General features: G+C 34.4%; 2 protein-coding genes across 4 annotated transcripts; one reads left to right on the forward strand and one right to left on the reverse strand.

Annotated features, from left to right (window-relative positions):
• Positions 1-1911: 1911 nt before the first annotated feature.
• On the forward strand, positions 1912-20532 carry LOC148628323 (uncharacterized). 3 transcript variants are annotated; one of them, XM_088586053.1, is made up of 6 exons: positions 1912-2508; positions 5226-5476; positions 6649-6784; positions 7918-8016; positions 8352-8549; positions 19186-20532. In XM_088586053.1, exons 1-6 carry the CDS (start codon positions 2451-2453, stop codon positions 20349-20351), a joined length of 1908 nt encoding a protein of 635 aa, XP_088442179.1. In that variant the 5' UTR covers positions 1912-2450; the 3' UTR covers positions 20352-20532. The 3 variants fall into 3 exon arrangements, with proteins under 3 accessions (XP_088442179.1, XP_088442180.1, XP_088442181.1); XM_088586055.1 differs by lacking the exon at positions 19186-20532 and adding an exon at positions 8857-10704 and having other exon boundaries at positions 1918-2508; XM_088586054.1 differs by lacking the exon at positions 7918-8016.
• A 1089-nt stretch (positions 20533-21621) lies between these two features.
• Positions 21622-27448, reverse strand: LOC148628324 (uncharacterized). Its single transcript, XM_088586056.1, has 6 exons — positions 27386-27448; positions 26800-26844; positions 24942-25018; positions 23647-23718; positions 22804-22942; positions 21622-22355 (listed from the first exon to the last, which is right to left on the reverse strand). Exons 1-6 carry the CDS (start codon positions 27402-27404, stop codon positions 21778-21780), a joined length of 930 nt encoding a protein of 309 aa, XP_088442182.1. The 5' UTR covers positions 27405-27448; the 3' UTR covers positions 21622-21777.
• Positions 27449-27943: the final 495 nt, after the last annotated feature.

Raw genomic sequence — 27943 nt, forward strand, 5'->3', positions numbered from 1 at the left:
TTTAGCAAGATTTCTAATAAATTATGCCAAATTAATATACAGTTCTTTATGGCAAAATTCAAGAAGACTTGTTAACTTCTACATCTGCGGATTTATAGTATAATATTTTGGTAAATATTTATCACGAATTTCTTTGATACTTTCATGCTGACACAAAAAGAAATAATTGAATTCATTTCCGATTCCTTGCCCACAAAGATGACATATTCTCTTATCTTTTGGTATCTTAGACCATCTTCCTGTTTCGAACTTATTTAATTCGATTACTGGCTACTTATTCCGGTACAAAAATTCAGATCGTCATATTTTTCTAAGTAAACCACTTTGAATGATATACTTGAATACAACGATGATGAACCACAATGTACAATTTCAAAATGTGGAATTAAAAATTGCAAAACATGAAACATGCAACATTCTGATAACCGATTTTTCCTAGTGCCCTCATAAAATCAAAAACAAAACAAAACAAACTTTTACACAAGAAGTCATGATGACTTAAGTCGCAAATCGACCAACTTAATCTACGGATTAGAATGCAGCTTATGCGGTCTAGTATATGTCAGTGCAACACAAAAAAAGATTAAACAACGAATGTGCGGTCATCGTTCGGAGATTCGTGATTCTCGACAGTTTAACAAAGTTTATCAAAATTTCAATCAATAAGATCATTCAAACCACTCTCTGAAACTTCGTATTCTAGAAAAAATATACCATCCATTGTAGTTAAAACTGCCGTACGGAGAGAGAAGAATACTGGATACGCAAACTAGGAACTGCAATATTTAAAGAATGCAATTTCGTTTTGCGACCAAGAGGGTTTTAAAAATAGTGCAACAACCTCTTGAATGAATATTTCTTATATTTGTCTAAACTTAACATATTTTACTACAATACAAATATCGATTTCTAGATTTCAAAGCGTTAAGAACAATTTCGAACAGAGAAACACATGAGGGAATAAATATCTTCTTGAACAGTAATTTTCTTTCACTCTACACGTTGACGTACTCCCAAATAGTTAGAGTGGGGAAACACTCTCGGATCCACGTGGGGTCTGGGAGTAGGCCAGAGCGTCGATACAGCAGTCCAGTCGCTGGTAGGACATACTCTGACTGAGTTCTTCGGTCAGGTATCCCGAAGGCTGGTCTCCGCTACCTCCAACTACTAACAGACATCTACTAACAGAATCTCCGTAAGGGGCGGTCATGCAAGATCCGTAAGGATAGTCAAGACCGTAAAAACCCTCAATCATCATATTTTTCTTTTCAAGTGAGTTATGATATTATGTTGATGTATTTAGATGTTCTGCCCAAAACAGTTTTTTATTGGAAAGTTTGTCATGTGTAAAATAGGAAAAAAATTGCAAATAGCGTCCTAGAATCTCCTTTTCCTGAGGAAGCCCGAGTGGAATGTGTCTGGAACCGCCTCTGGGTATTTTTTACACATGGTTCTTCTTCCGCGTGCTTCATATAATTCAACATGATATAACTATATACATACATATTATAAAATAATGTTTCAATTACCATATTATTTGAATAATGAATTACCATGTTTATTATATTTGTAACGACTGTCTGTATTGGGCCTTAACAATTAATCGTTGATGACTTTGTGTCAATAAAATATTTATAGTATTTTATAATTGTTATAATCATAAATGTTCATTTTTAATCCAACGACAATTACAAGTAGTCAGATGGTCAAACAATGAATTGGATTAAAAATATAATTGATCAGTTTATGCTTTTCAAAAGTCATTCTCTTTTACTTAAATATGTTATATATCCCAAGATGCGCTAGTTGGCAAAACAACGCTTAAAAAACTCTTTCTTGACTAAACATAGAAATCATGTTATTTATTGTAGAGATTGACTCCCTTTAATTTGACAGTTACATACCTGCCACAAGATGTCGCTTTAATTGTTTACCTGTCCAGGTGTGTCAATGGCGGAGGTGATCTCATTCGTATTAGAAATTTGAATTGGTGTGACTAGTGTGTAATCGCGTGATCTTTGTTCGTTGAAATTAGCATTTTTTTTGTTTTTGTTTACAAATTTTCTTTGGACTATATTTCCAATCAAATATCGCCAGGTGAATATAACAAGAGGAATATTATTTTGAATTCTAAATATTATACAACTTCCGTATAAGTATAAAATGTCAGGATGTGTAATTTCTCGCCAGGATTCATGTTTTACTTGTGAAATTGAACTGTAATCTTAAATGGCAAGACATTTCTAACAAATCTTGATCAACACTGTTTTGTCACGCATAAATTTTGATTAATTGTGACATTTGAGGAGTCCCTCAACGGGCTGACATAATTTACTCATCCGCATCTGTTAACACACTCCAAGCTGACTTACCGTAAATAATTATTTCACACGTGGGGATTATCTTATCTTCATTTAATAATTAACGAACAGAGTGCCGTAATTGGGACAATGCATAATTTCTTATATCTGTTTTATTTATTTACAACCACAGTCACCTCATACACAGGTACGTAATTTAAAACATAGTATCCAAAAACCCTTCAAACATGGTTACTGAAATATGTGTGATAGTTGTATTCTAAAAGCGGCTTTCATTGAGACGACGCTGTCTCGGAAAGTTTCATTTAAATTTGTGACATGTTGCGTAACTTAAATTGCAATATACTTCAAGCATGAAGCACATGAAAACCTTTAACATGTACTGTTAATGGGAATGTTAACAAAAAATACGTACATAAATGTACTGCCCCACTTAGTAATCGTAACAAAATATATACTTGTTACATAAATAAAGTTGTGAAAATCTGGTGTGAAGTTGCGGTTCAATGTAGCTACATGTATATGTACATGCATTGTATTCATTCTGAGGCCTATTCAAAAGTAACGAGTCTAAACAAAGGCCTCCTTTAGTCCCGTTACATTGTATGCCCCCTGAAAATCTTCACACCTTCACCCCATTGCATTTATACCAACATGAACATGTTCTAATAACAAAAGAAGAACTGCAAATAAACAAAGTATTTGGACATGTAAACTGATGGTAGGCTTACGTTTTATATAACAAAATTTGTACCTTCGGGCACACATGTAAATAATCCGTAATTTTGTCAGAATATATTATCTTTCATTGTCAGTGTTTCTACAAATGTACATAACATTTTTATGAGATTTGTAGTAGCGATGTGTCTGAGAATACCGCCCTCGTTTCAAATGTTATAAAATGTACATAAAAATGCAAATAACATCAATCAATTAAATAAATTTGCTTTCGTGACAGTCTGAATACATTCTGTACTTTGTAAAATCTTAACGAAGTCTTTCTTCAAATCTCTCAAAATGTATTATCCTTATGGTTTAGTTCCGTTTATAAGGCCCCTTTTCAGCCGATCATTATTTAACATACGGCAGTTAAATGTACCAAACTGAAGTGGAAAGCGATACAGACGTACATGCACGAGCCCTTTTGAATTTCACATTAATTGCCTAATAAAAGCAATCATTACTGAAATAAGATATGAAAGATTTTGTGAGGCAGTTTGGATTAATGGTACATTAATAATTAACCAGTCTTACACATGATGTACATGTACATTGTACATATATATTGCACTGCATTTTATTTTTCGAGTCCCAGCTACACGTATACATGTTCGAAAAAAAACTAAACGGTGACATTTGCCGTATACTGAAATCTTTTCAAAAGAACAAGTTGATTTGCCATGTATTTGGCGCACCTAAGTTTTGAATACATACTTTGTACATGCTTGTAAAATATCGTGACTTTAGCACTTTAAAAGGGTATATTGAGCAATGAAAACTGCTTTTATCCGGATGTATATATGACCGTCTGAGTAACAAAACAAACACAAATTTCTTGACTCAGAAGATTTGTTATTCGTCACTTATTAGATGTACTATGTTATACCGATTCCGTCACCATTTCCCTTTATATTTCTGACCCGGTCGACCCACATTCGCGACATTAAATGAACCTTACTAAACAATGAAAAATATGCAGAAAACACGCTTGAGTGAGAAATCGTCATATTATTACCCCATTCAACGTGAGCTTTTCTGTAATATCATCGATTTAAAACGTGATTATTAGTAAAACATTTAAAAATCTTACATGTGTATAAATTAAAATTGCTTAAAGAAAGTCTGTTTCTATACAGATTAATCAATTCTGAATCGTTACATGTAAAATGTTTCTGTACATATTAATCAATTTTGAATCGTTACATGTAAAATCCGTTCTGAAAATACCCCACGGTAAGGACCGTGTTCTTTTACAGCAAATGTGCATATACTACATGTATAATACATGTACTTGAAAAATATAATAGAAAATCCGTTTCTGACATACATGAATTCTATCAAAATGCATTTGCTACATTCTTTCAGAAAACTAACTCTTATTAAATATACTCGGCGGGGGATTCGAAAATTTATACAAACGGGGTCCAAGGGGCTATCATTTAGCTCATTTTTAACCTCGTCTGAATATAGCTGAAATATTGCTGCTCGGACGTTAAACCCCAACAAACAAACAAACATTTTTAACCACGCTTTGCACCACATACAAGTAACAAACCGTTTCCAACTCAGAGAGGTTGCAAAACCCAAGAACCACACCTCTCAAACCGCAACTGCAGTATGTATGGTAATTGCCTCTACTTTAATTGTTTTCAGAAGTGTTCCAGTGATGGCGATCTTAACGACATGATATTTTTTTGGACATATTTCGTGCTTCACATTGATGAAAAGAGCTAATATTTTGATACATGTACACAGTCATGCATAGGTTTTGTTGAATACAATGCAGAATTCCCCTTGAAGAAATGCTTTTGACTTTAACGTATACATGTACGTTATGTGTATTTATTTTAAAACATACTTCTCTACCAGAATATGGTTTTTCTGCAATTACTAGTTGTGGTTCCATGCCCCGGATTGCACTGTGCAGAACATGTCCTAGGTACAAATGTAAACGTATTAACGATTTGATGTCTCCAAGGAATGAACTCATTAGTTGTGGTTTGTACAGCTACTCTCACAATGAAGTAAAGACCACAAAATATTCTTGTTTACAAATAATGTCTTTAACACCTTTAGTTTGAGAGGAGCCTTAAAACATATCCTATATATGTAATTTGTTACGTATGTAAAATGAATGCATGTGTATTTTGCTACGGTTTTTTTTAATATAAATGTCGTTTTCAGTTACTGATACTATCGACTTCGAAAAAGATTGCAAAGTTCAACTGAAGGTTTATGACAGTACCATTGCCGAAGTTTTTGCCAAGCCAAGGGCTGGTACTATTCCCGAGATTGCTTCTTGTGAAGCAAAGTTTATTGCCTCGCCTTCTGACAGGAAGCTCAAGATCTACATCCATGAGTTTAACCTCGGTGGAGGAGCTTGTGGACATAAATTAAAAATTTATGATGGTGATCCACACCAGAACGACCCCAAGGTAACTGTATGAATTAATCCTAGGTGGCATAAGGAACGACAAAATACTACGTTTTCCATAGGAAGGGACAGTTTTAGGAAACTGCTTGTGTAAAAATATTTTGCTATCAATTTCAGTGATATGAAACACAGTATGTACACCTGTATAATGTACGTCTTTCAACATAAATATGCTTTTAATTTTGAGAATAAGCAAGTGTGCACCTGTGGTCAATGAATTCGAATACATGTTATACTAATTCATGACTGTCACGCACAATCTTAAGTTCCGGCTGGTATATGACTGTCAAAATCTTTAGTTTCGCAAAATGTTCGAGAAGTTATTTTTTCTTCATTAAAACCCACACTTTGTAATAGTCTACCCCCTTGCTACAGTAATCGACCATCCCGATTATTGCTTACTTATATCCAGCTTGTGCACTTCTAACAAAAACATTTTATCGACTTGGAACGTGTTTTTTAGTTTTTACATACACTGCACACAGTGTGTATACATTCATGGAACAATTTTTAGCATATTTCTTCATAAAATGCATTTATGATAGGGCCCAAATACGGCGTTTTGGAACACTTCCGTAATTATCGAGCCTCTGTATCAGTTTCATGAGTTTTGTGATAAGGCTTACTGCACCAAGTGCGCTGTTTTTAAAGTACATAATACCGCATACATTGTACAGGTACACAAAAAGCAATTCAAAGTATGAGGCTTGTCTTCGAGATAGTCAATAGCCAAATACAATGAACATTTATCTACATGCTGCCGTCGTCGGCTCCTAATTTATTATTTTCCAGTATTCTAAGTCAAATTATTTATTGAAGACGTTGCATCTGCATTAATTTTTAATGAATGCTACTAGGCTAAAGAAGAAATTAGTTCAGTTTTAAACACATACATGTACTTGCATGACAGTTCCCAATTTAAAGGACTCCCATGGTGAAAGAAAATTATATTGTTACTACACTATATTGCGACGACTTTTTGAACTTTTATGTACTGCATGATATAGCACTCCCATATAAGATATTTTTTATCTTATGGCTCTTTAATGTTCTTTAACTTTCGAAGTAAACATATGATAAGCTGAAAGTACTTCCAAAAAAAAACACACAGACCACAGTCGTGATAAGTCGTATAATGTAACTATATGTTTTTCACTTTTCCTCTGTTTACAGTGGGAGTTAGGCTGTAATACCAATCACCAGAACCTCTACACCTCAGCAACCAACGAAATCATCATTGCATTTGTCAAACCATCGGTAGATTCATCACAGTTTTATTCCTTCAACATCAAAATAACTACGGACAGAGGTAGGCGTTTGTTGTAATCTTCTTTGGTCCATTTGTTGGCCTGCTACATTCTATAGGAAACAATTGGTTTAACATCCTTGACTATCCTTTCGGGTCTGAGAGTATTTACCCATTCTATTTGGGAGTACGTCAACATGTAGAGTCTTGGTTATTGTCGTTGGGTAACCCATTTTGTTATAGTACAATATTTAGTGACGTGACTTTCTACAGCAAAAAAAAAAAAAACAGTTTTAACCGACCTTCTTAAAGAAATGAAAGTAAGGCAAGTGTTCGGATTGCAGAAGGTTGACATGTAGAGAATGGAAATTGTGAAGGAATATTACAGTTTACTTAGGTTTTTGGATTATTCAGATTATAATTTAGCAGTGCTTACTATAAAATATACAAGTAACTCCGATGGTTATGCCATTTCGTCCCTTTCCACCGCGAAGAAGAATAAAAGTTTACGAATCAGTGCATTGGTAATGGGATTGGTGTTTTCTTTTATGATCAATTGAAATTCCTGATGACCTCGTACATGAAAGTTTTGGCTGAAGTTTTGTTGTTAAAGTATTCTTTTATTTGTGTGCATATCAGATTCACAAGAAATAGTAGACAAGACCCAATGGAGCCTCTTTTTGTCACTCCCCTTTTTTGACAAGGTTCAACACATTTTGTTATTTCCAGTTTTATTCTCATTTCTCTATATTCTTAAGTCATTCCAGATACAATTACTATTACACGAATAACGTTTTCTATCCATACGGGTTTTCAGGTATGTCTGAAGCACGCTTAGTATACACAAACCAGAAAACTCATATGGATTGAAAACGCAGTTTAATAATTAAAAAAAATCATTTAGGAATACTTTAATGGCAGAGAATGGAAAATAAAATTGCGAAATGCGAAATTCGTTGCCCAAGTAATGAAGGAGGAGTGGCATGAAGATGCTGCATTTGGTCCTGTCTACAAGTGCCTGTAATCAGATAGATTTAGGATTTTATCCTGTGTAATTCTGCATCATACTGTTTGCATGTTAATTATGTTTGGAGTTTGGACATATCTGATTCATTGACTATACATGTAAAACTGACCTCCGCGTTTGTTTTGAAAAATCGATTGAAATTAAACTTGAATTGTCTTTAATTTTGTAGACGAACCTACGCTATACTTCAAACCTCGCGAAATGCCAGCCTTATACCGCATCCTACATCACAGGGAGCGCCGAGAAAGTGGGAATATTCCCAGCTATAGTAAGTCTGCATGTTATAATTTGGGGTTTGAATCAGATATATCCAATATTCTGCTTTTTTCTTTTAGCTTATGTCTTTTTTTTAGTTTTTTGTAAGAGAAATAATGATCGAGGAATTTAAAAGTTGTACAGTGAACTAAATATTGTTTAAAATGTGCAAGTTTCTAACTGCCACATCAGTGGTCTTAGTTCTGTTCAAAATTCGAGTAAAAATCATACAAACATATGCATTATACCGTCTGACATTTGAACTTAGATGATATCCTTCTTCTGCATGTTTAAGAGTACAGATAATTGTATTTTATCATTTTTTATGTGTGTTTTTTTTTATTTCAGCTGCCCCGATCACTGGATCAGCCGGACCGAGTGGAGGAGGGTTAACGTCAGGAGCTATAGCTGGGATCGCCATCGGCTGTGTTGTAGGTGCGGTAATTATAATAGCAATATGTATTTATGCGTTATGGAGGTTTATGAGAAAAAGCGAAGAAAGGAGACGGTATGGTGATACGGAACCACCTCCCGTTTATGTCACTAGTAAGTATACATTATGTCATACTACTTTTTCAAGGATTTGATTATTTAAGGAAGCAACCGTTTCATTTTTAGAGAGAGGCTTGGATCAAACTTAAGATTCACTTTTTAAAATGAAATTTTTTGATCAACTAATCACTCTTCCTTCAAATCCGGGATTTGGTTTTCAAGTGTTCTACCATTTTTGTTTCGAATTCGACCCAGTCATCCTAAAAACAAACGGTTGCTCCAGAGGTTCTGTTTCATTTGATTCAGATTGTGACCCCTTTAATATACCAATTAACTAGACAATATTTTATTTTGTTTGCAGCTGCTTCCCACAATATCAATGGAATCCTGAAGCATCCAGGTTCCGCTGGAAGTACGAGATCTAAAAGTACAAACAGATCACGTGGTGGCGTTGACAATAAAGCATTTTCTGATATAAGTGATACCCCTAACGGCGATTTCCGATATGACAACCGGGGTTCATATTCTAGGAGATCAGGAGATAGATTGAAAAATGATTATGGTCACCAAAATGAAGGCTTCAAAAATGATGATAGTTACGACGTTGACCGGAGAACCTCTTACAAAATGGCTAACGGGGACAGAGGTCATATCAGTTTAGCAGATCTTTCACGAGATGGGGGACGGACAGCAAACGGAGATTACCCACTCGGACGACGAAGATATGGCGATGAATCCAGAACTGAAAGCAGCTTTAATACAGAAACAGAAACTTCCAGAACATATTCTGAAAGCAGTCAAGACGGGAGTAATTCTATTTCCATGAACCCTGGAGGACACTACAGAAAGCACGAGCGACAAGGAAGCATCAGGAAAAGTCGAAGTAGAAGTCAAAGTATGACATCATCAAAATCTGGTAACTCAACGCGACCCAGGTCAAATAGTGCAGATAGAGCCAGTCAACAGCGTAGTCAACAGAGCAGTAGTCACGGTAGTCATCATGGAGGCCATAAGTCACATAATCATCCCCCTCATCGAGGATCAAGTAGAGGCTCAAGGCGCAAGAAGCAGAAGCCACCAGAGCCATATCTTCCAATATTTGATGAAGCAATGAAAAGTGCTAAAAATAAGAAGAAGCAAAGCTACTGAGCCAGGAAAGACTCATAAATATCTGTGATCGATCATGGTTAAATCATAGAAATCATGATTAAGTAGTATACTCATGATGGGTATGATCAAATGTGATTAGTTGTGACTTTTCGCATCCACGCTATAATCACAATTCTCTATGCAAAAGTGTCAACCGAAAGCCACCGCCCCAAGGTGAAGTTGACTAAGAGAACATGACTTCTTAAAACACATTCCATTAATTTTATCATACTTTTAGTTATTTACATAAATGTGCTATTTTTACATATTTGTACATATCAACATAAATCATTTTTATATTCACGATATTGATCAGAAATGTTGCCATATCGGTATCCGTGTATGTATACAATGTATGTTCTGCTTCAACATACCATACTCATACTTTGTAAATGGGCATTTACATTGGCGAGGTTTACAATTTTCGTTTAATTATCTGGAAATAATATTCAAAGAAAGGGTGATATAATATTACTAGAAAGCCAGACTGAGGATCATCTGTTATTACATATGTAAATCAAGCATTCAGTAATTTTCGTAAGAGGGATTTTACTGTATTTAACACTGTACTGTCTTATGATTGGTTGCAACTTTTACTTCTTGGTTAAGTATTTTTAATGGGACGTATTTAAAAATTTTAATGATATATTATGCCAGAGAGGAGGAGAGTCTGGTATGCATAGCATGACTCAAAATTACCCCCTGGATAAGATTTTTTCAAAAGTTAAATTTCTGATTGTGCCAAAATATACAATTTTACAATCAAAGAATTGGTGTTAGTGATAATTTGATTCAATTTGTTGTATTGTTATCAGGGTTGTGAAAAATGTTTTAAATTTTATAGTTCTATTAGTTTTTTCCCTGGGTTGGTGCTGTTGGAAGTTCTCGCTTCACTTTTATTTCCATTGAATAGCATTTGATCAAATTTTATTTGAATCTGTTGAATAATTTCCTTACCAGTTTACCATTGATTTTACCTCTTAGCTACTATGCAACCTATATAATTAAGTACTTTATTTTTATATATAAATGAGCAAAATAAAAATATTTTATTAACCTGTGTGCTTGTATTTGTTTTTGTAGTGATCGAGAAATGGATCACGTGCAGTTATAAAAGTTAAAAAAAAACATTGCTGAAATACATTACCTCTACTACAATGTATGTAGGGATCAAGCGTATATCGCATTGGGTGAACTTAAGACACAGTGACGTTAAAACAGGATGTACTTGCATATTATTTAAATGGTACAAGTTTATATTTATTCCGTACTTTGGTAATCGATGTCAAGCGGAAACACCATATACTGATAAGTATTGTCAAGTACATACATTATATTGGTAAGCAATGTCATGGTGATATACTGTTTGTTGGTATGCACTCTGCTTAAAGAATTTACCTTACATTTGTAACCAATTGCCTAAGAGAATATCCTGTTGTCCGTATGTACAAGTAGAATAGGAAGATTTCGAAATATTCTGGAATAGTAAAAATCAAGTAAATAAAGAAATACACATTCGAATATCAGAGTTCTTTTAATTTCTAAATGTGAAGAATAACATGTAGCTGAAATGTTGATTAATGACATTGCTTTGTTGGAGTAGTGGAGTTTCTACGATTCCATTTATAATTACTAATATTCTCTTTTTGAATAATTTCAATTTATTTATTTGAATAAGATAATTATTTTGCAGAAAGTGAAGTCGGTGGATTTTCCACACGCATGATTCATCCCTTTGTGATATTTATGACGAGTTCCACTGCTATTTGTTACGCAGTGTACTAAAAAAGTGGAACACTATATTTAGAGCAGCTAATCTTTATTTATACGACCGTAAAAAAATGCGGTCGTATATTTACTTCTATGGCGATGTAGTCGTCCGTATACACTTGGTTTTCGTGAGATAACTTGAATATCAGTTAGCTGATCTTGATAAAATTTGATAGCAAGGTTTCAAAGCATAAAAGGAAGCTTGATTTTGACTTGGGGGTCATGACGAAAACCGTTTTAGAATAAGGGGCCAAAAACAAGCAAAGAATTTAACCACATAACTCCAGTTGAAGCTTTGCAATGTCTATGATACTGCTCCACAATATTCTAAACCTCAATGGTGTGACTGGTATTGGTTTTGAGCGTGAACATATAAGAAATTAGAGGCCAAACAGTGAGTACAGAAACATGAATTTTTCTGATGTCAAGACAATAACTTGACTATTAATGAAAGAAACTCTTTGAAATTGTATTACAATGTACCGTACCACCACAGGAAGGTTGTGATTGATTTTGGGGGTTTAGACTTGAACCTTTTGGAATAAGGGGCCAGAAACAAGTATTTTGTTTCTGATTTCTGGGTAACTACTTGAGTAATTTAAGGGAAAGGGTGGCTTTGAAATTGCACCACAAGGTGTCATACAAGGTTGCGATTGATTTTGGAGGTTTCCACTAGAACCATGTAGGAAAAAGGGGCTAAAAAGTGACAATTCGGATTCTGGTCAATTTCTTATCCTGTATCAAATATCTAATCGTAATCAAATTTCAAACCTGTATCTAGCTTGGATGGTGAGGCCATACTTGCTACAACCCTTCAGGGTTCGACCTCTGTGGTTGTATCAAACTGCGCCCTACTAAGCATTTGTTTTCTAAAGTATCATTACTGTACTAAAAAGATGATATAGCTATAGAACTTTTTTGTCAATAGCAAATAAAATCTTTAAATATCATTTTGTCATTCCATACCCACACAAATACTTCTTATGTATCACAGTTTATATTTCAACAGTCGGTTCCTTCAACTGAACAGTTATATGACTTAGAACGGCATAAGCAGACATAGTTCAAAATCGGTTGAGAACACGTTGAAAATTTCCCCCATTGCCAAAAATAGCCTGGTTTTTAACCGGATTTCTTTCAAAATGCTAACATTGTAATATTCTTAATGTAAATTATCCACTTGAGAAATGATGAATTGGAAAGTCCACAGGCTGTATTAGGATTGTTGGTCATATCCTTAAAGTTTAACAGAAATGCAGTGCATTTATTTATCATTATCACATTTATGTGCTACTTCTTGTCAGGGCTGTGTAGACTTGAGTTTTAAACACGGTTGACGACTGGTTGATTCGGCCCGCGGGAAGTTGCTTCCATGAGCTAGTACGTTAAGACCCAACTTAGGGCGCTGGGTGTTAGTACAAAGCTGAGTATCGTTATTGTCCCGATATGCATGATGTGTTTGCCATTGGACGTTCAATTACAATCATCCAATCTATAAAAGACTACGGTGAAGCTAATCATCGACGAAACCGTGGTATTGGCGGCAAAATTAGCGGCAAGAATCGATACATGGTATTGGCGGCAAAATCGATACCATGGTATTAGCGGCAAGAGTCGATACCATGGTATTGGCGGCGAAACGCGTTAACATGGTATTGGTTACAAGAATTGATAGAATGTTATTGGCGGGAATATTTAATTTAATTTTTATTGTGGTCTGCGTCTTCGTTGAGACTCTCTTATTCCCTACATTTTTCTTTAATTTTGTTTAATAAAATAGATTATATATGATATCGACATAACTTTAGCCGCGTCAGAATTTGTGGTTGGCCGGGTCATGAAACTATGAAATACCCCAAAACATTCGAATCTGTCCCGGAACACTAATCAAAAGTAGTAAAAACAAGCACTACCTTTTCTTCCGATTTATTGTCCTTTTTTTGTTTTAAGACGACACATTGAACTAAAATCATCATAAAAATCATGTTAGAGCTTCCTTTAATGAGCTGATTTACTGGTATTAAAATATTGTATATAGCAAAAGGGTTAAATCTTTTTAAAAAATTGAAACGTCGATGAAGTGATAAATCTACGCCAAATAATTAAAAAAAAACCAGTTTCGAAGCTTTTAAAAACACTAATACGATAAGATATTGGTTTTATATTTACGCTTCTTTGGCTTGCTATACATTATTGACATAACCAACTGGATTTTAAAATTTGCAAGATTTGAAAAGAAATATGCATCACAAGTATGCTACATTATTAAATGGTTACCAGCCTTGACATACACTCTAGTTATCAAATATTACGTAATGTGTAATGTATTTGGAATAAAAACAAGTAAAGATTTACCATATATAAGGTGTGTTTAATACAAACCCATAGGTCTTTGAAATTGTTCACTATCTCAATTTTTTATTTAAAAAATCATTGATTTAAACCTAACCTTAATGTACTTTACCTGTACAATTCTAGGTGCATCTATACTTAAGAGGTTTGCATTTGTCAGTTGAATTAACATTCTTCCATGTCTGACGGTTTTCTGTAGTATCGTGTGTCCCACATAAGATAAGTTTTAGGAGACCATCCATGCAAAAAATCAGGCAATGGGTGGCCAGATATGACAGATAATGTTTTCTTCAAATTTTCACCCATGTCATATCAAAAATGCATCCTTTCCCAAAAATAAATGTTGGTTTTTGATTAAATACAACGATTAAAGAGAAATGCTTTTCAAAAAAGCATTGAAATTCATTAAAAACGGATATAACTCTTTATTTTATGCCGTCTTTGGTTGCTTAGTTAGATAACTATAAAATCATTTTCTGGGCCACCCATTGTCCATTTAATAAAACTTTTACACTATTTGATAAACGTAATTATGATATAAACATTACATGGGATAGAAAAGTTCAGTGGGGTCAAATTTACCCTGTGCCACCCACAACATGAGACCTGCCTGATTTTTGCATGGACAGCCGCTTTAACCAGTCTGTGCTTAAAACACACAGTATGAATAAAACACAATATCGAATGGTCTATTATAGGTGAAATCTGGTTTTGTGTTAGACTCACATTTGTATGTCGGGCGTAAAGCAACTACGTTTAAAGTAAAAGAAGGTAGTAACTACAACTCGCCACTCGTCCCTTAAAAAAGTTAATTATTTCAATCAAGATATTCCAACTGCATACATTTCTGTAATATTCTTAAGTGAAGGACTTATACCCTTCCAGTACACACGGTCTATGCTGTACGTTTTTTTCTTTTGACGAAATCGAATTGTTTCTGTACTCTAGGTAGCACTCAACAGTTAGATCACTTCAGGCGTAAGCAGAAGACAAGCTATTCTAACTATTTTCACTGCATTATTCAAAGCCGTCGGCTTTTTCAAACATCCAGCAAATTATTCAAATTTTGGACTGCTTACACTGTACTGCAGCCTGATAGTGAATGAATATGCAGGCAAAAACTATATTGTTTCATCCATATCGACATATGTTGCCCAATCTTTTGGATATTGCTTTCTTTGGCTCTTGAAACCGCATATTGACTTCTATAAAAGGCTTCATTGTATTGTTTAAGAATATAAATCGGGTACGTTTATCAGCTCCTTTATCTCAAGCTTATGTTTTTAAGTTAGTGCAAAATTATATACTTAAGCGCAAATGTATTATAGTACAGAAAAAAAAAAGGACCTGAATCTTTCCGTATATATAGCTCCTTTTTACCTGTACAAATATTGCCATTATTGATATATCTATAGATGTATAAATGCTCTTTTACATAAATAAAAATAATTAATTTAATAAATCCAATAATGAATCTTGGCAGTTTCACTGTTTACCTGTCTTACCAACATTGACAGCATGTCTCCACTCCGTCCGTCCGTGCGCCCGTCGCATTAATGGGTAATCACTTTTTGTTATATATGGCTAAAAACTAATAAACCAATATTATTCAAATTTTGGACTGTTTACACTGTACTGCATCCTGATATCGAATGAATATTTGATAGTAATGATATTCAATGAAATACCATAACTATTACAGGGAGAATTTTGGCAAATCTAGGGGAGGGGTAGTATATAAATAGAATTAGAAGCAAAGCGAAGCGAGGCATGGACATTTCTAGAGGTGAAATTTGTGAAATTGAAGATTTAATGCTACCCTTCCTCAATAATCCCAATTTTAGGGGGGAGGTACGCCGCATTATTGAACAAACCGTTTTGGACTTGGGACAAATCGGTCGAGAAAGGCAGGAAATTAGTTGGCTATTTCACTCCATTCAATTATCTATCATAGAAGTAGCTAAAAATACTGCAAATGAAATTTGTTTACTAAGAATTGATAATTATCTTTGTATCAATGTATTACTGATACCAACCTAGAAGGTCATCTTCGCACTTATCTCGAAACAAATACATTGAATTACATAGGGTTCACATAATTTGAAATAATACGTATGTTGTCAACAAGCAATAAGATTATTTAATTACTTTTTTTACGCACTACATAGAATGAAATGCTGAAAATTAAATTCTGCATGGAAGAGTTTGGGTGATCTTACCATGAATTGATTTACAAACAATCTTGACATTCTTGCCTGATCTTAGATAGTATCAGTCGGTTTAGTCATTGAGTATCAGTTGCTTTAGTCATCGACCTGTTTATCACTCCTCCTTTTTTACAATTTATATAATATTTGCCTTTTCCCAATCACGTGTAAAAGAGAAATATTTTTTGGAACAAGGGAGGGGCGGTTATTAATTAATCGAACAAGAATAAATAATGGCGGCAAATTCACTTTAACAAAAACTGATGCATCATAAATTTTCAAAATTCATTTCAATTTTTGCAACAATTGTACAATTATAATGCATGAATTCAGTGAAATACTTTTGGCACAAAACTGAATAAATAAAACTTTCTTTTGATTTTTTTCTTTTCTTTCATGATTACACATTTAATTTTTAATTTTTCAACTAATTGTGTGTATAGTGCTTATCATGTTACTAAACAATCGTAGTTCCAAATAATAGAGGTCAAACTTGTAAGATTGATTCTCCTGCGCAGAAATTTGAGCTGTAAAATTACATGTAAGCTTGAAGCTATTTTTATGGGACCAAGAAAAATTTCAACATAAAATGCCATCTTCCCTCCTGTTTATATTTGGCCAATATGCGTAGGCCCCTTTTCCAGTATCAAAGAACACAAAAATGTACTTTTGAAAACATTTTCTAAAGTGACATTATGGTACCTTAATAAAGATAGTTTCTATCAAGAATAACAAATCTGATGGTATGATCAGAATATCTTGTAAAATTGAGTCCCAAACTCCTACCGAAGCTTTCCCGGTGATCCAGTAGGGACTTTCAACAGTCTCCAAATCTGTACCACAGTCATAATATATTTTGCCTGCAGAATTTCTTGATATCGTTGTATATGTTAAAAACAAAAAAAATAAATTTTTTTTCGAAATTAGGCTTGTTATCACCATTTGTAGCTAGCATTTAAATTTTCTTGCAACTTGTAATTAAAAAGAGGCTCCAAGGAGCCTAAATCGCTCACCTGGTTAGAGTTTGTCTTTCAAGGGCAATACATTTCACAAGGAGTTGTCCAACAAGTTTGACTCAAGAAGACTTTGGTAGGACTATCATAAGGATCATTTCAGTGATAGGAAGTTTCTTTCTTTTATAGTTTTAAAGATATTGGCTGAAAACTGTTATAAAAACCTATTATTTTTCATCTTTCAAGGGCAATAACTCTTACAGGAGTCACCTGACAACTTTTATCCCTGACGACTTTTGAAGGCCTTATAATAAGGGTCATTTCAGCTATATAAATAAGTTTGCTAAACCTAACGGTTTGGAAGATACTTGTGAAAAGCTATTGTCTGACCCCTTTGTTCTATTTTTAGTAACAGCAGCCATGTTTTTTGACGGATCAAAAATCCCCAAATCAGTTCTATGCACGATACCGTAAGGAACATTCAAACCAAGTTTGGTTCCAATTGGTCAAGTGGTGTCAGAGGAGAAGATTTTTGAAAGAAATAACATTTAAAATAGCAAAAAAAAAAAAAAAACGTCGAAAAGGGGCAACAACTCCAACATGACTGAATATATTATAATGAAAATTTGACCACAGATAGATCTCATCATGCTGAACACTTTTATTTACAGTAGAATTTGGCTAAACCTAACGGTTTTGGAGATATATGCGAGAAACTACTGTATGACCCCTATGTTCTATTTTTAGTAACGGCCGCCATGTTTTTCAACGGATAAAAAATCCCCACATTTGTTCTATGCAGGATACCCCCAAGAAACATTCATACCAAGTTTGGTTTTAATTGGTCAAGTGGTGTCAGAGGAGAAGAGTTCAGAAAAATTGTTAACGACGACGGACGCCAAGTGATGTCAATAGCTCACATGGCCTTCGGCCAGGTGAGCTAATAATATATATCTTATGGATATATGGTCTAAATAGATCAATCTATTTTTGATTTTTCAGAAGCTTTAAAGTTCGCACATTATAAAAAAAAAAACAGAATCTTTTGATATCCAGGCAGATCCATTTAGGAAGTAGATGAATTCTCTTTGAACCCTTTTCTAAGATTTTTTCATTTAATAGGTGGAAATCCTCACATATTTACGATGTGCATTGAAATAACTTAAAAAGGTCGTCACGGTCTGCTTTCCGAAAACTATAATATTGCCACGGTGATTTCGCTGAAATTTGCTCACTACAAAACCGTTTTCATCATAAGAAAGTTTGGTCAAGATATCGTACAACGATTAGATATGTTGGTACCTAGGGTACTCGCCTGGAAAGGAACGTTCTACCTTAACTGCTATCTGATATTTAGACAAGGTGACTGTAAGATGTTTGTGATGAATCTGAAGGCCAAATACTTAGTTGTATGTGATGACCATTTATGACTCCAAGGCACACGAGAAAATTTGACGTTCCGGTTTCTGAAATGCAGCCAATACGCTGTCTTTAAACATGGTGGATATATTGGCCATGGACGGACGTTTAAGCCATTCTGAACAGCTACACTGCTTCAATTACTATACATAAATATTCAGTGGTCCAGCATGATTTCATCCTTTGTTTACTGAGAGTGAACAACACCGCTTACCTTATTGCAGTTACATATTATAGTTTATTTTAGGTTTTAAACCACCACAATCAACCGAGTAATGTACATTTTGTCTTTTAGGTTACAGACTTAAGTAATATTTAGCATTTTTTAAATTTTAAGGAATTGAGCTTACATGTATTTACTCTTGTTATTCAAGGGCAGCTTTTTACTAATGTTTATTAATCAATTAAAGACGCCCGCAAGTGAACAGGACAGTTTTAACATAAAAGTTCAAAGTAAAATCAAGTTAAAGAAAGATACAAATACTAGTTCGGGTCAAATTATTGAGAGGAAAAACAAATGCTAGACCAGATAAAGACAATATAGAACACCCGTGTTAGACAAAATTGTTTTCCATAGAAAAGGAAAGTAATCTCAAACACAACTACATGCACAATTAATCATATCTTATCATTTAAATCCTAATATATCTATTAATATAAAATAGAACATAAACACTTTAATCGACTATAATAAGAAAACTCGTGACTTTATGATAAACGAATGTCTAAGTACATACCGTGTCGTTGTATATTGTTATAATGAAAGCTAACTATACTCTTGTTACATTTGCTGACAAACCTTAAATTACACATTTACTTACTTTTGATTTACTTTTTCAGCCTCACAACCGGTCTCCAACTGTGGTATAGCACCAAACAGCTCTCGGAGATCATTGCGTACACAATCTCACGTTGCGTTTTCTGACATTTCGAAAAAGGATTCTTCAAGTAGATCAAGCGACAATTCAAAATCTAAATCGAGTAAGAACTACGATAACCATGGATTTTCTCACGATGGAACAAGTGTTGCGTCTACGAACACCCGCAGTGAGTTTTCGAAGGACGAACGACAAAATGTTAAAAGTACAAACAATGAAAATTTTAAACGGTCTGGAAGTAATAGGAGAAGCGAGAAAAGGGAGAAAGTGGATGATAAAAATTATCCTGATGTAGTTCGATCAGCAACAAGGAACGACCGAAGCAAACAATTAAACGAATCTTTTGATGAAAGAGAAACTAAGAAAAGAGACCAACTCGCCGATTCAATGCGTAGGACAAACAGAGAAAGAGACTATGAAGAAAGGGTTAGTACGACTAAATCAAACGAGAGAGAAAGAGAACAGTACAGAGAGCGAACTGAATCGATTAGGGACAAACCGAGGTCAAGGCACAAAAGTGTCGATGATAACGACCATCGATCTGATAGGGATTATGATAAAAATAGGCAGCCAAAACAATCAAAACAAGATCGCCACCGATACAAAACAGAAAGTGTTCATACCGACGATAGTTATATATCATCGGTGTCTAGTAGACATCGGGACCGTGATAAGTACAATGATCAACACAGTGATCGTCGACATCGCGAAGATCGTCGGTATCGAGACGACCGAAATGACGATAAGCGATACAGAGACGACAGATATGATGATAGGCGACATCGTGACGATCGATATGACGGTCGTAGTTCTCGGGAGAGGAGTTCTAGTCAAAGACGGGGTCGAACTACCTCTCATAGCAAATATCATGACGATTTTGACGATGAGCATGACCGCGAGTCTCGACATCGTCGAACTCGCGTATCCAATAGGCAGCGAAGTCATTCAACATCACGTATGCATTCATCAGATCATGACAGACACACAGACCGCGATAGATATAGAAACGACCATAGACACGAAAGTACTAGTTATTACGATGATGAACGACACTATCGACCGAGGCGGAGGGAGAGTACTCGGTCACAAAATAGTAATCGACATAGGAGTAGATCATCTTACAGATGATTTGCAATAAGTTATGCAATAGAAGGTTTAATACCACAGCATCACTGGGTTGCCATAGTAAAAGATCCGAGTGTTGTTCACTTTTGTGTTAATTTTGCAGTGGGGAAATTTGGAATTTATTTTTGTCAAAGGAATGCAAAAATTCTAAAAAATCATTGATATTAAACTGATGTATTTGTAGTTTCATTTTATAATTTTAATGCAATGTCATCGCGTGCAACCACAAATAAATTAATTTGAGACAAATACTGTAAACTGATTGGTTAAAATAATTTTGTTATATCTCAATGGATAAAAAAAATATTGACATACCCCTATTCAGTTAAATTCAGAGCTACTTTTCTCATATTTAAAGATAAAAATATGTTTTAAAATTAATTTATAAGAATTGGCTTTAATAAAAATTTTGTCTATAGAAAAATGACAAATTGTCCATATGCATATTTTGTTTATTGCACTTCGCGCAATAAACAATATGCACATGGAAAATTTATGTGATTTTTCAATAGACAAAATTTTTATTATTGCCAATTCTTAAACAACATTTTTATTCATGGCTCATTCTGACATATTGAAGCATTGGAAAATAACTGCTTAACATTACAAACATTGTATATAACGTAAACAGTCCATAGGAAAAATGATTATGATAGGTTTGAATGCTACAGTTACCTCTCCTAGAAAAAAAAAATAACGGATATGGTGAAACGCAACTTATGTGCCAGTGTATAACCTAAATTACAAAATAGTAATTACTTTCAGAGACCACCAATATGTCTTCAATAAATATAAACATACCTTCCAGTGAGCTCTGAAAGGCACTTACAACAAAGGTAATAAAATCTATGGTAACAGAAAGATGTTAATTCTTCAAAATAAAACTTTTAAGTAAAATAACAACACAAAGACGAATAAATGACCAACATGCCCTGGCTATGGACAGGCGCATGTCTGCGGTGGGGCTAAACTAGTTTAATAAGATCTTAACCACCCTTTAAAGTAAGAACTGAAATGGACCGAAACATGAAGCAAACACACCATAAAATTCTCTCAATTATGCATGCAATTCTCTCCGTGGAATACCTTCACATACATCATATGGACAGTAGTGATTAAACATGTTATTTGATACTATGGCCATCACGTATAGCGTATTGAAAATATACCTGTTGCCTTAAAAACGCTTATCTTGGTGGTGCCATCGGGCAAGCAAACAGAGATTTACTATTCTATTACTTGTGATTCCAGTACAAAAATTAATGATAACTAATCGATGTATGTTTTTTTTTATTGGCAATATCACGATAAAGATTGACTTTCAGAGGCTAATCAGTTATAACTATTTCATACAGGCAAAAAGTACCACTCAAGTATTTTTTCGCAGTTAAATTACATTTCTGAGTTTGGTTATTTATTTGCTATTTTGCTAAGGAGTTTCTCTACTAGGCATCGGCGTCTCCATATTAGGCACTGGAGTTTCTTTATTAGGCTTCGGTGTTTCTATGTTCGGTATTGGAGTTTCTGCGCTTGGCATTGGTGTTTCTATGTTCGGTATTGGAGTTTCTACGCTTGGTATTGGCGTTTCTATGTTTGGCATTGGTGTCTCTATATTTGGCATTGGCGTTTCCATGCTCGGTACAGGTGTTTCTATATTTGATATACCGGTATTTATTCCATTACATAAATTGCAAGACACTTGGCATTTCACTAAGGAGAACTCGACACTGCTACAAGCTTGGAAGTGCTCTATTAGACTTCCGCAATCCGGGAACATGTCTTTACATACCGGTACTGTAGGAGATATTGTACTACCACAAACGCCACAACTTATTGGGCATACGTTTTGTGCAGCATAAGTATCGCTACATATTTGAAAGTTTTTAATAAGGTAAATACATTCAGGATGTTCCGTGCAGTTGTTGTTCTTTGTTGTTGTAGTTGTTTGAAAACCTTTGGTTGTAGTGACTGAAACCGTGCTGGTAATTTTAGCTGTAGCTGTTGTTGCTGAAAGTATATGTATAAACACTTTTCATAAGTGATGAAACAACGTAGTGTTAGCGCTTCCACGTACTTTTTAATAGAATAACAAGTTAACGATGCTTGTAGTGTTTGACGACTTTAGAGAGAAATCATGTTTGCCTTTTGCATTCATATGTATGTACGTTTTTTGTATTTATTTTTTACGTTGATAAATTGTTTATATTTTCGTTCAAATAGTTGAGAGCATTCAGGGTCATTATATTGACTGACACTTAAGCAAACAAAACCAACAAACATATGCACGAAATCCCACATGTTTACCCAAATGACTTTGCAGATATGTAACGAAAGAAAAATGTTCATATTGCAATAATTTGTAATTTTATCTTCGGTGTTTTGTCTTTCTTATGATGCAGCAAAAACAGCAACACATGCCTTAAGATGTATTTTGTCTCAGTATAAGTTGGTATACCTTTGCCAATAATGTCTGCGTCCTTGTTACATAAATCAGTATCACAACATTGAATTTTCACGGTCGATGGCGCATGTGCTTGCCTCTTACGACGTCGTCCAAATATTTGTATCGGAGCTGCTTGAGTTCCTACGCATACCTTCAAGAGCAAAATAATTTACCAGCATTGCTAAATGTAAATGGCGCCTTTATTCGAAACTAAAGAATATACGTCGTACAACATATCAAAGCAAAAAAAAAAAAAAAAAAAAAGAAAAAAAAAAGAAAAAAGAAAAAGAAAAAGAAAAAGAAAAAAAATATAACAAAGGGACAAATACAATACAATACAATACAATACAAAAAAAAATGTTATGAAAATAAAGAATATAAATTGTAAAGAACACTCGCAATGAAGGTTAAAACAAATAAAATACAAACAAAACGTAATGTGGCCAAATTTTCAGTCTTACGGACTTCGACAGTGAAAAAAAGTACTGGTTGAGAAGCGAATACAACATCTGGCGACCAAAGCTATGAGAAAAGGTGACGTATATGATAATATAATAATGATAATAATAATGATCATCATGATTCAAAGAAAAAATCTCCAAAAAGCCAAAAAAAAATGCAAAACACAACCAAAAAACCGGAAATAACCTTAAAAAATCTTGTGAACTTCGTCACGAATACCAAGTAAAATCCTTCCGAAGGTTGTGTCATGGTATTGCTTATGAGAGCATTAAATAATTAAAGTAAAACCCAAATATCAAGCATGTAGTCGTGACTGTGGAAGGATGTTGTTATCTGACGATTATCTCCGATACGTAAAATGATCATACACTTGTGCAAGAGAACTCAATTTACCTCTGGTGTAAGACATCCAGCATGATACTGTGAACTTGCACCATTGCTAGTAAATTCGTGGATTCCACATAGCTAAAACATAATGGATCAGCCGTGTAGCTATTGGTATATTCATTAGTTTATGAACTATTTTTGTCTTGTTAATATGAGTCTGACATATGAAATAAAAGTAATGTCGTTTCTATTTATTTCCTAGTCATGAAATTCCGGTAACCTCTTTCAGAATATTCATTTTTAAATTTAAAATGTGCGAGGATAAGCTGAAAACTGAAACAAGATCAAATGGAAAACAAACAAACAAGCATAAAATCAAATCAAATCAAATCAAATGATAAATATGACGCTATCACTCGGGTAAAGAATGCGACATAAATGGGCAGTCTGTGGTAAAACAACGAAAAAATGGGGGTTTTTGTTATTTATTCCAAAACTTCCAAGAAAACACATTCACTTAAAAAGAGCCATGCACTCGGAAGCATGGACCACGTGTTTGGGGTATGTATTTTGTTGCAAATCAATTGATACAGGGAAATACCTGGATCCGAGACTGGTAATCCCAAGTTCCCAAGAGGACATGGTTTGAAAGTTATAAGGACAACAACGTTATGACTTTAAACACTGCTCATTTCTCCAAATACATTTAACCGTTGCCCCAGTCAGCTACTAAAACTAAAATGATATGAGCAGATATTAAAAAAAAATTATTTGCAAAACTACACCGCTGAGAAAATAAAGGAAAAAAAAAACAAAACAAAAAAGACAACACGAAGAAGATAATGCAATACATCTATAATAAATTAAGGCAGGGGCGGATCCAGGTTTTTAGATTTTTTTGGGGGGGAGGGCGCACAGTTAAAAAAAAATAGGTTAAATTTTTGAAATATTCATCTAAGGTGGGTGCAATGTCGATATATTTTGCGGTAAAATTAGTGAGAAATTAAAGTTTCCATCTAAAACCGCCTAAATCTACACCTGACAATCCTTTTCAAATCTTAGGGGGGCGCACGCCCGACACGCCCCCGCCTGAATCCACCCCTGGATTAAGGTCCATCGGATGAAATCTCGATCGACCAACATTTTGGTTAAAACACAATGAATCGCAATATTCTGTCTTGCGTGTTTATTTTTGTATAAGCTAGCTCTCTTCTGATATATCCCTTAAACAAAGTTGCAATGCCTTAATTAGCTTAAATCGTATATATAAGTTTCTGTTTTTATCATTTACACCTAGATAATACAAAAAAAATACTTGAATTCTAGTAGCCCTATTTACAAACTTCATGATCGCATTTTACCTCTCCATCCGGACACTGTGTCGTGGCACCACATTTATTCAAATCTTGAGCATAGTAACACAAACGACATGTCAAACCTACAAATTAACATAGCCATCGGTATGACGTTTACCTAGATAAGCACGTTGCTAGTGCGTGGTGTGATACTTTTCTTAGAAACGGTTGACAAACATGTAATCCACAGAACTACGACGGCTTGCTTAATACTGAATAGTGTGACAAATATTATTTAGTTGACTGCATGTTTCATCCTTTGATAGAATTACAAATCTTAATTTTTTCCCCTTAGGGTTGATATTTTTGTTCCTCAGATACATGCAAGTTTTCCAAATTTGTAATGAATTAACCATGTCTGCGATAAGCACCACATTTGTGGCAACGGATTTAACGGGGTGGTTGTTAAGCTAGCCATTGATGCATTATTAGTGTTGCTGTAGGTCTGGAAATAAGAACAATAATATTAACTTTTAGGGTTCAATATTACTTTCCAGATAATCAAAATAAGTTGTGTTTCTAATTTATGTGTACCTCAAGTATACGTGTTTTTTTTTATGTTTTGACAATTGCACATCGAGTGAGAGCACCGTCCATATATATATATATAAACGTCTCAGAATGTGACGACTCTATTCACTACACTGCTCCATCGGATCAAGGTGATACAGGGAAGATATGTAAATAGATGTCACAGCGGTACGAGTTCGAGTCCCGCGGAGGGAACGACCAAAAATTTGCATCGCAAATTTGACAGTTCTAACATCGTTGGGAATTTTTCAGACCTTTCTATACGTTTACATATCTTCCCTGTATCAACTTGATCCGATGGAGCAGTGTAGTGAATAGAGTCGTCACATTCTGAGACGTTTGTATAATATTGATTTGTTGTGACATGCATCATTAATTTGATCCTCTATCCTACACAATAATATCTAAATGAACTGTCCCGTACTACCATACATCGTGTACTAAGTTACAGCCCTAGATTAATCCTACGAGGAGGAATGACCCGGCCAGCGAAAGCTATATTTTTTATGTAGCCTAGCTGGCCGAGTGGTCTAGGGTGCTGGACTTCCTGCAGGCTGTGTTGCCATAGATGTCACAGCGGTACGAGTTCGAGTCCCGCGGAGGGAACGACCAAAAATTTGCATCGCAAATTTGACAGTTCTAACATCGTTGGGAATTTTTCAGACCTTTATATATATATAAGTCTGCAAGGTTATCAAAAGACTCTCGCTTCGTTTCGCTGATATTCGTTCTAATTCAATATCAGTTTTTTTATAGAACAACCCAGTGAAAATGTGGTGCTTTCTGAGAAAACGGATTTAATATTGCCGAAAGTCTATGCACACACTTATTGAAAGATAAATCGCAGAAAGGGAAAGCACAAACGCACAATAGCGTGTATATCGGAATTATATTGAATAACTAATATTTATAATATGCATAACCTTGATTATGGAAGTAAACTGCTTGTATACTGAGAAAACTCAGCAATGGAATTTGATGAAATTAACACATGATGTTAATGTGCGCCTTTCTGTCTGAATTGCGTTCGGGGTTTCATGATGTTAAACACTGACACAATTTGTCATTCGTAGACTATATAAAGGGGCATCCTCATCCGAAACCTCCAAAATACTTGCATACAATCAAAATCGAATATCATGCCTTTTGTGTTTCTTTTGTTTTATGATGGGGAACATGGATTTGTTGGGTTTGGAATACAATATATAACCACAGATTTTTTTTTATTTTAGGGCCAATACTGTTCTATAATAAATTGCAATCTTTGACAAGTCTAATTGAAGTGTAACACACATAGGAATGCATCGACGTGTTAGAGATTGAAGTAGTTTACCTTGGGTTGGCTCCGACGCTCTTGCAAGGATAATAAATACTGCAACTGGAATGCAATAGCGAATGAAAAATTATTCGTAATATTTTAAATTTTACAACAATTTCATTTGTATAATAATCGTTCTTGAGTATTTGCCCTAACAAGTGGGAACCGGTTATTACAGAACGTAGACAAATTGATATTAATTTGACATTTTTCTTTAATTTTGCCTCATATTTATTTTCAATTCTCAAAACACGGTCTTAATTTCACTGTTTCAAAAATTATATAATAATAATGAAATAAGAATACAAATAAAAAAAACGCTGCCTAATTCTCTTTTCCAAGAGCACACTCTTAACAATGAGGGGAGGGGGTCAAAAGTCAACTCAACCTTACAGAATTATATCAATAAGGACAAAATGGTATTAAAAACTATGTTAATTGCAGAAAATTACACAAGTTCCAAAGAGAAAATACAGTTTTCACAAAATAAATAATAGCAAATATAATTCATCATCAAATTAAATATGATATTCTCTATTCTCCACGGGAAGACTGTTACTCTCGCGATCTATTTGCAGAATGAAGTATACATATTTCTTACTATATTGAACCGTTCCCATTATATCCACCTTTTGAGTAAGTGAACAAACGCGATTGTCTACATGGTATGTATATAAACATTAAGGGTAAAATAACTGGGTTTCCTAGATACTCTAATTCGTGCTACTTTATGATCTCAGGACAAATGTATATAAATGTATGTATAGTTATGCACAAGTCTACGACTACACATTTTTTTATACATGACAAGCAAAAATAGATCAGAATATTGTGGATAGATTAGAGTTCTTCATTTTAAGATTGGAAAAAAACGTCCTCGTGAAATCTTTTCCACGAAGCATTATTTTTACAACCCTAAAATAAAAATAATGAAAAGTAGAATGAGACCTCGCCCCCTCTCCAGTCAGTTATATTTTTGCTAACCTAATCTGAAATCCTGGATCCGACCCTGATTCATGGTATAACACTAGAATACTAGTATATAATACTAGTAATGAAAAAGGGGTATGAAATCTTCCTTTACACTTAATCATAAACTGGAGTGTTTTCAAGTTTTCTTTTTTTATTTGCTGATAAGTCAGAATCATTTTTTTAATTC

Source organism: Perna viridis, chromosome 1 (assembly GCF_037379345.1).
Source record: "Perna viridis isolate PV_CMFRI_1.1 ecotype Kerala chromosome 1, ASM3737934v1, whole genome shotgun sequence".
Classification (NCBI taxonomy): Eukaryota; Metazoa; Mollusca; class Bivalvia; order Mytilida; family Mytilidae; genus Perna; species Perna viridis.

Excerpts from the sequence above, each read along its gene's own strand:
- LOC148628323 (XM_088586053.1), top strand. The coding sequence starts at position 2,451 with ATGCATAATTTCTTATATCTGTTTTATTTATTTACAACCACAGTCACC. Across the intron at positions 2,509-5,225 it reads CACAGTCACCTCATACACAG|TTACTGATACTATCGACTTC; the intron begins GTACGTAATTTA and ends TGTCGTTTTCAG. Across the intron at positions 8,017-8,351 it reads TGGGAATATTCCCAGCTATA|CTGCCCCGATCACTGGATCA; the intron begins GTAAGTCTGCAT and ends TTTTTATTTCAG.
- LOC148628324 (XM_088586056.1), bottom strand. Across the intron at positions 25,019-26,799 it reads AGCGTCGGAGCCAACCCAAG|GTTTGACATGTCGTTTGTGT; the intron begins GTAAACTACTTC and ends GTTAATTTGTAG. Across the intron at positions 23,719-24,941 it reads CACAGTGTCCGGATGGAGAG|CTATGTGGAATCCACGAATT; the intron begins GTAAAATGCGAT and ends ATTATGTTTTAG.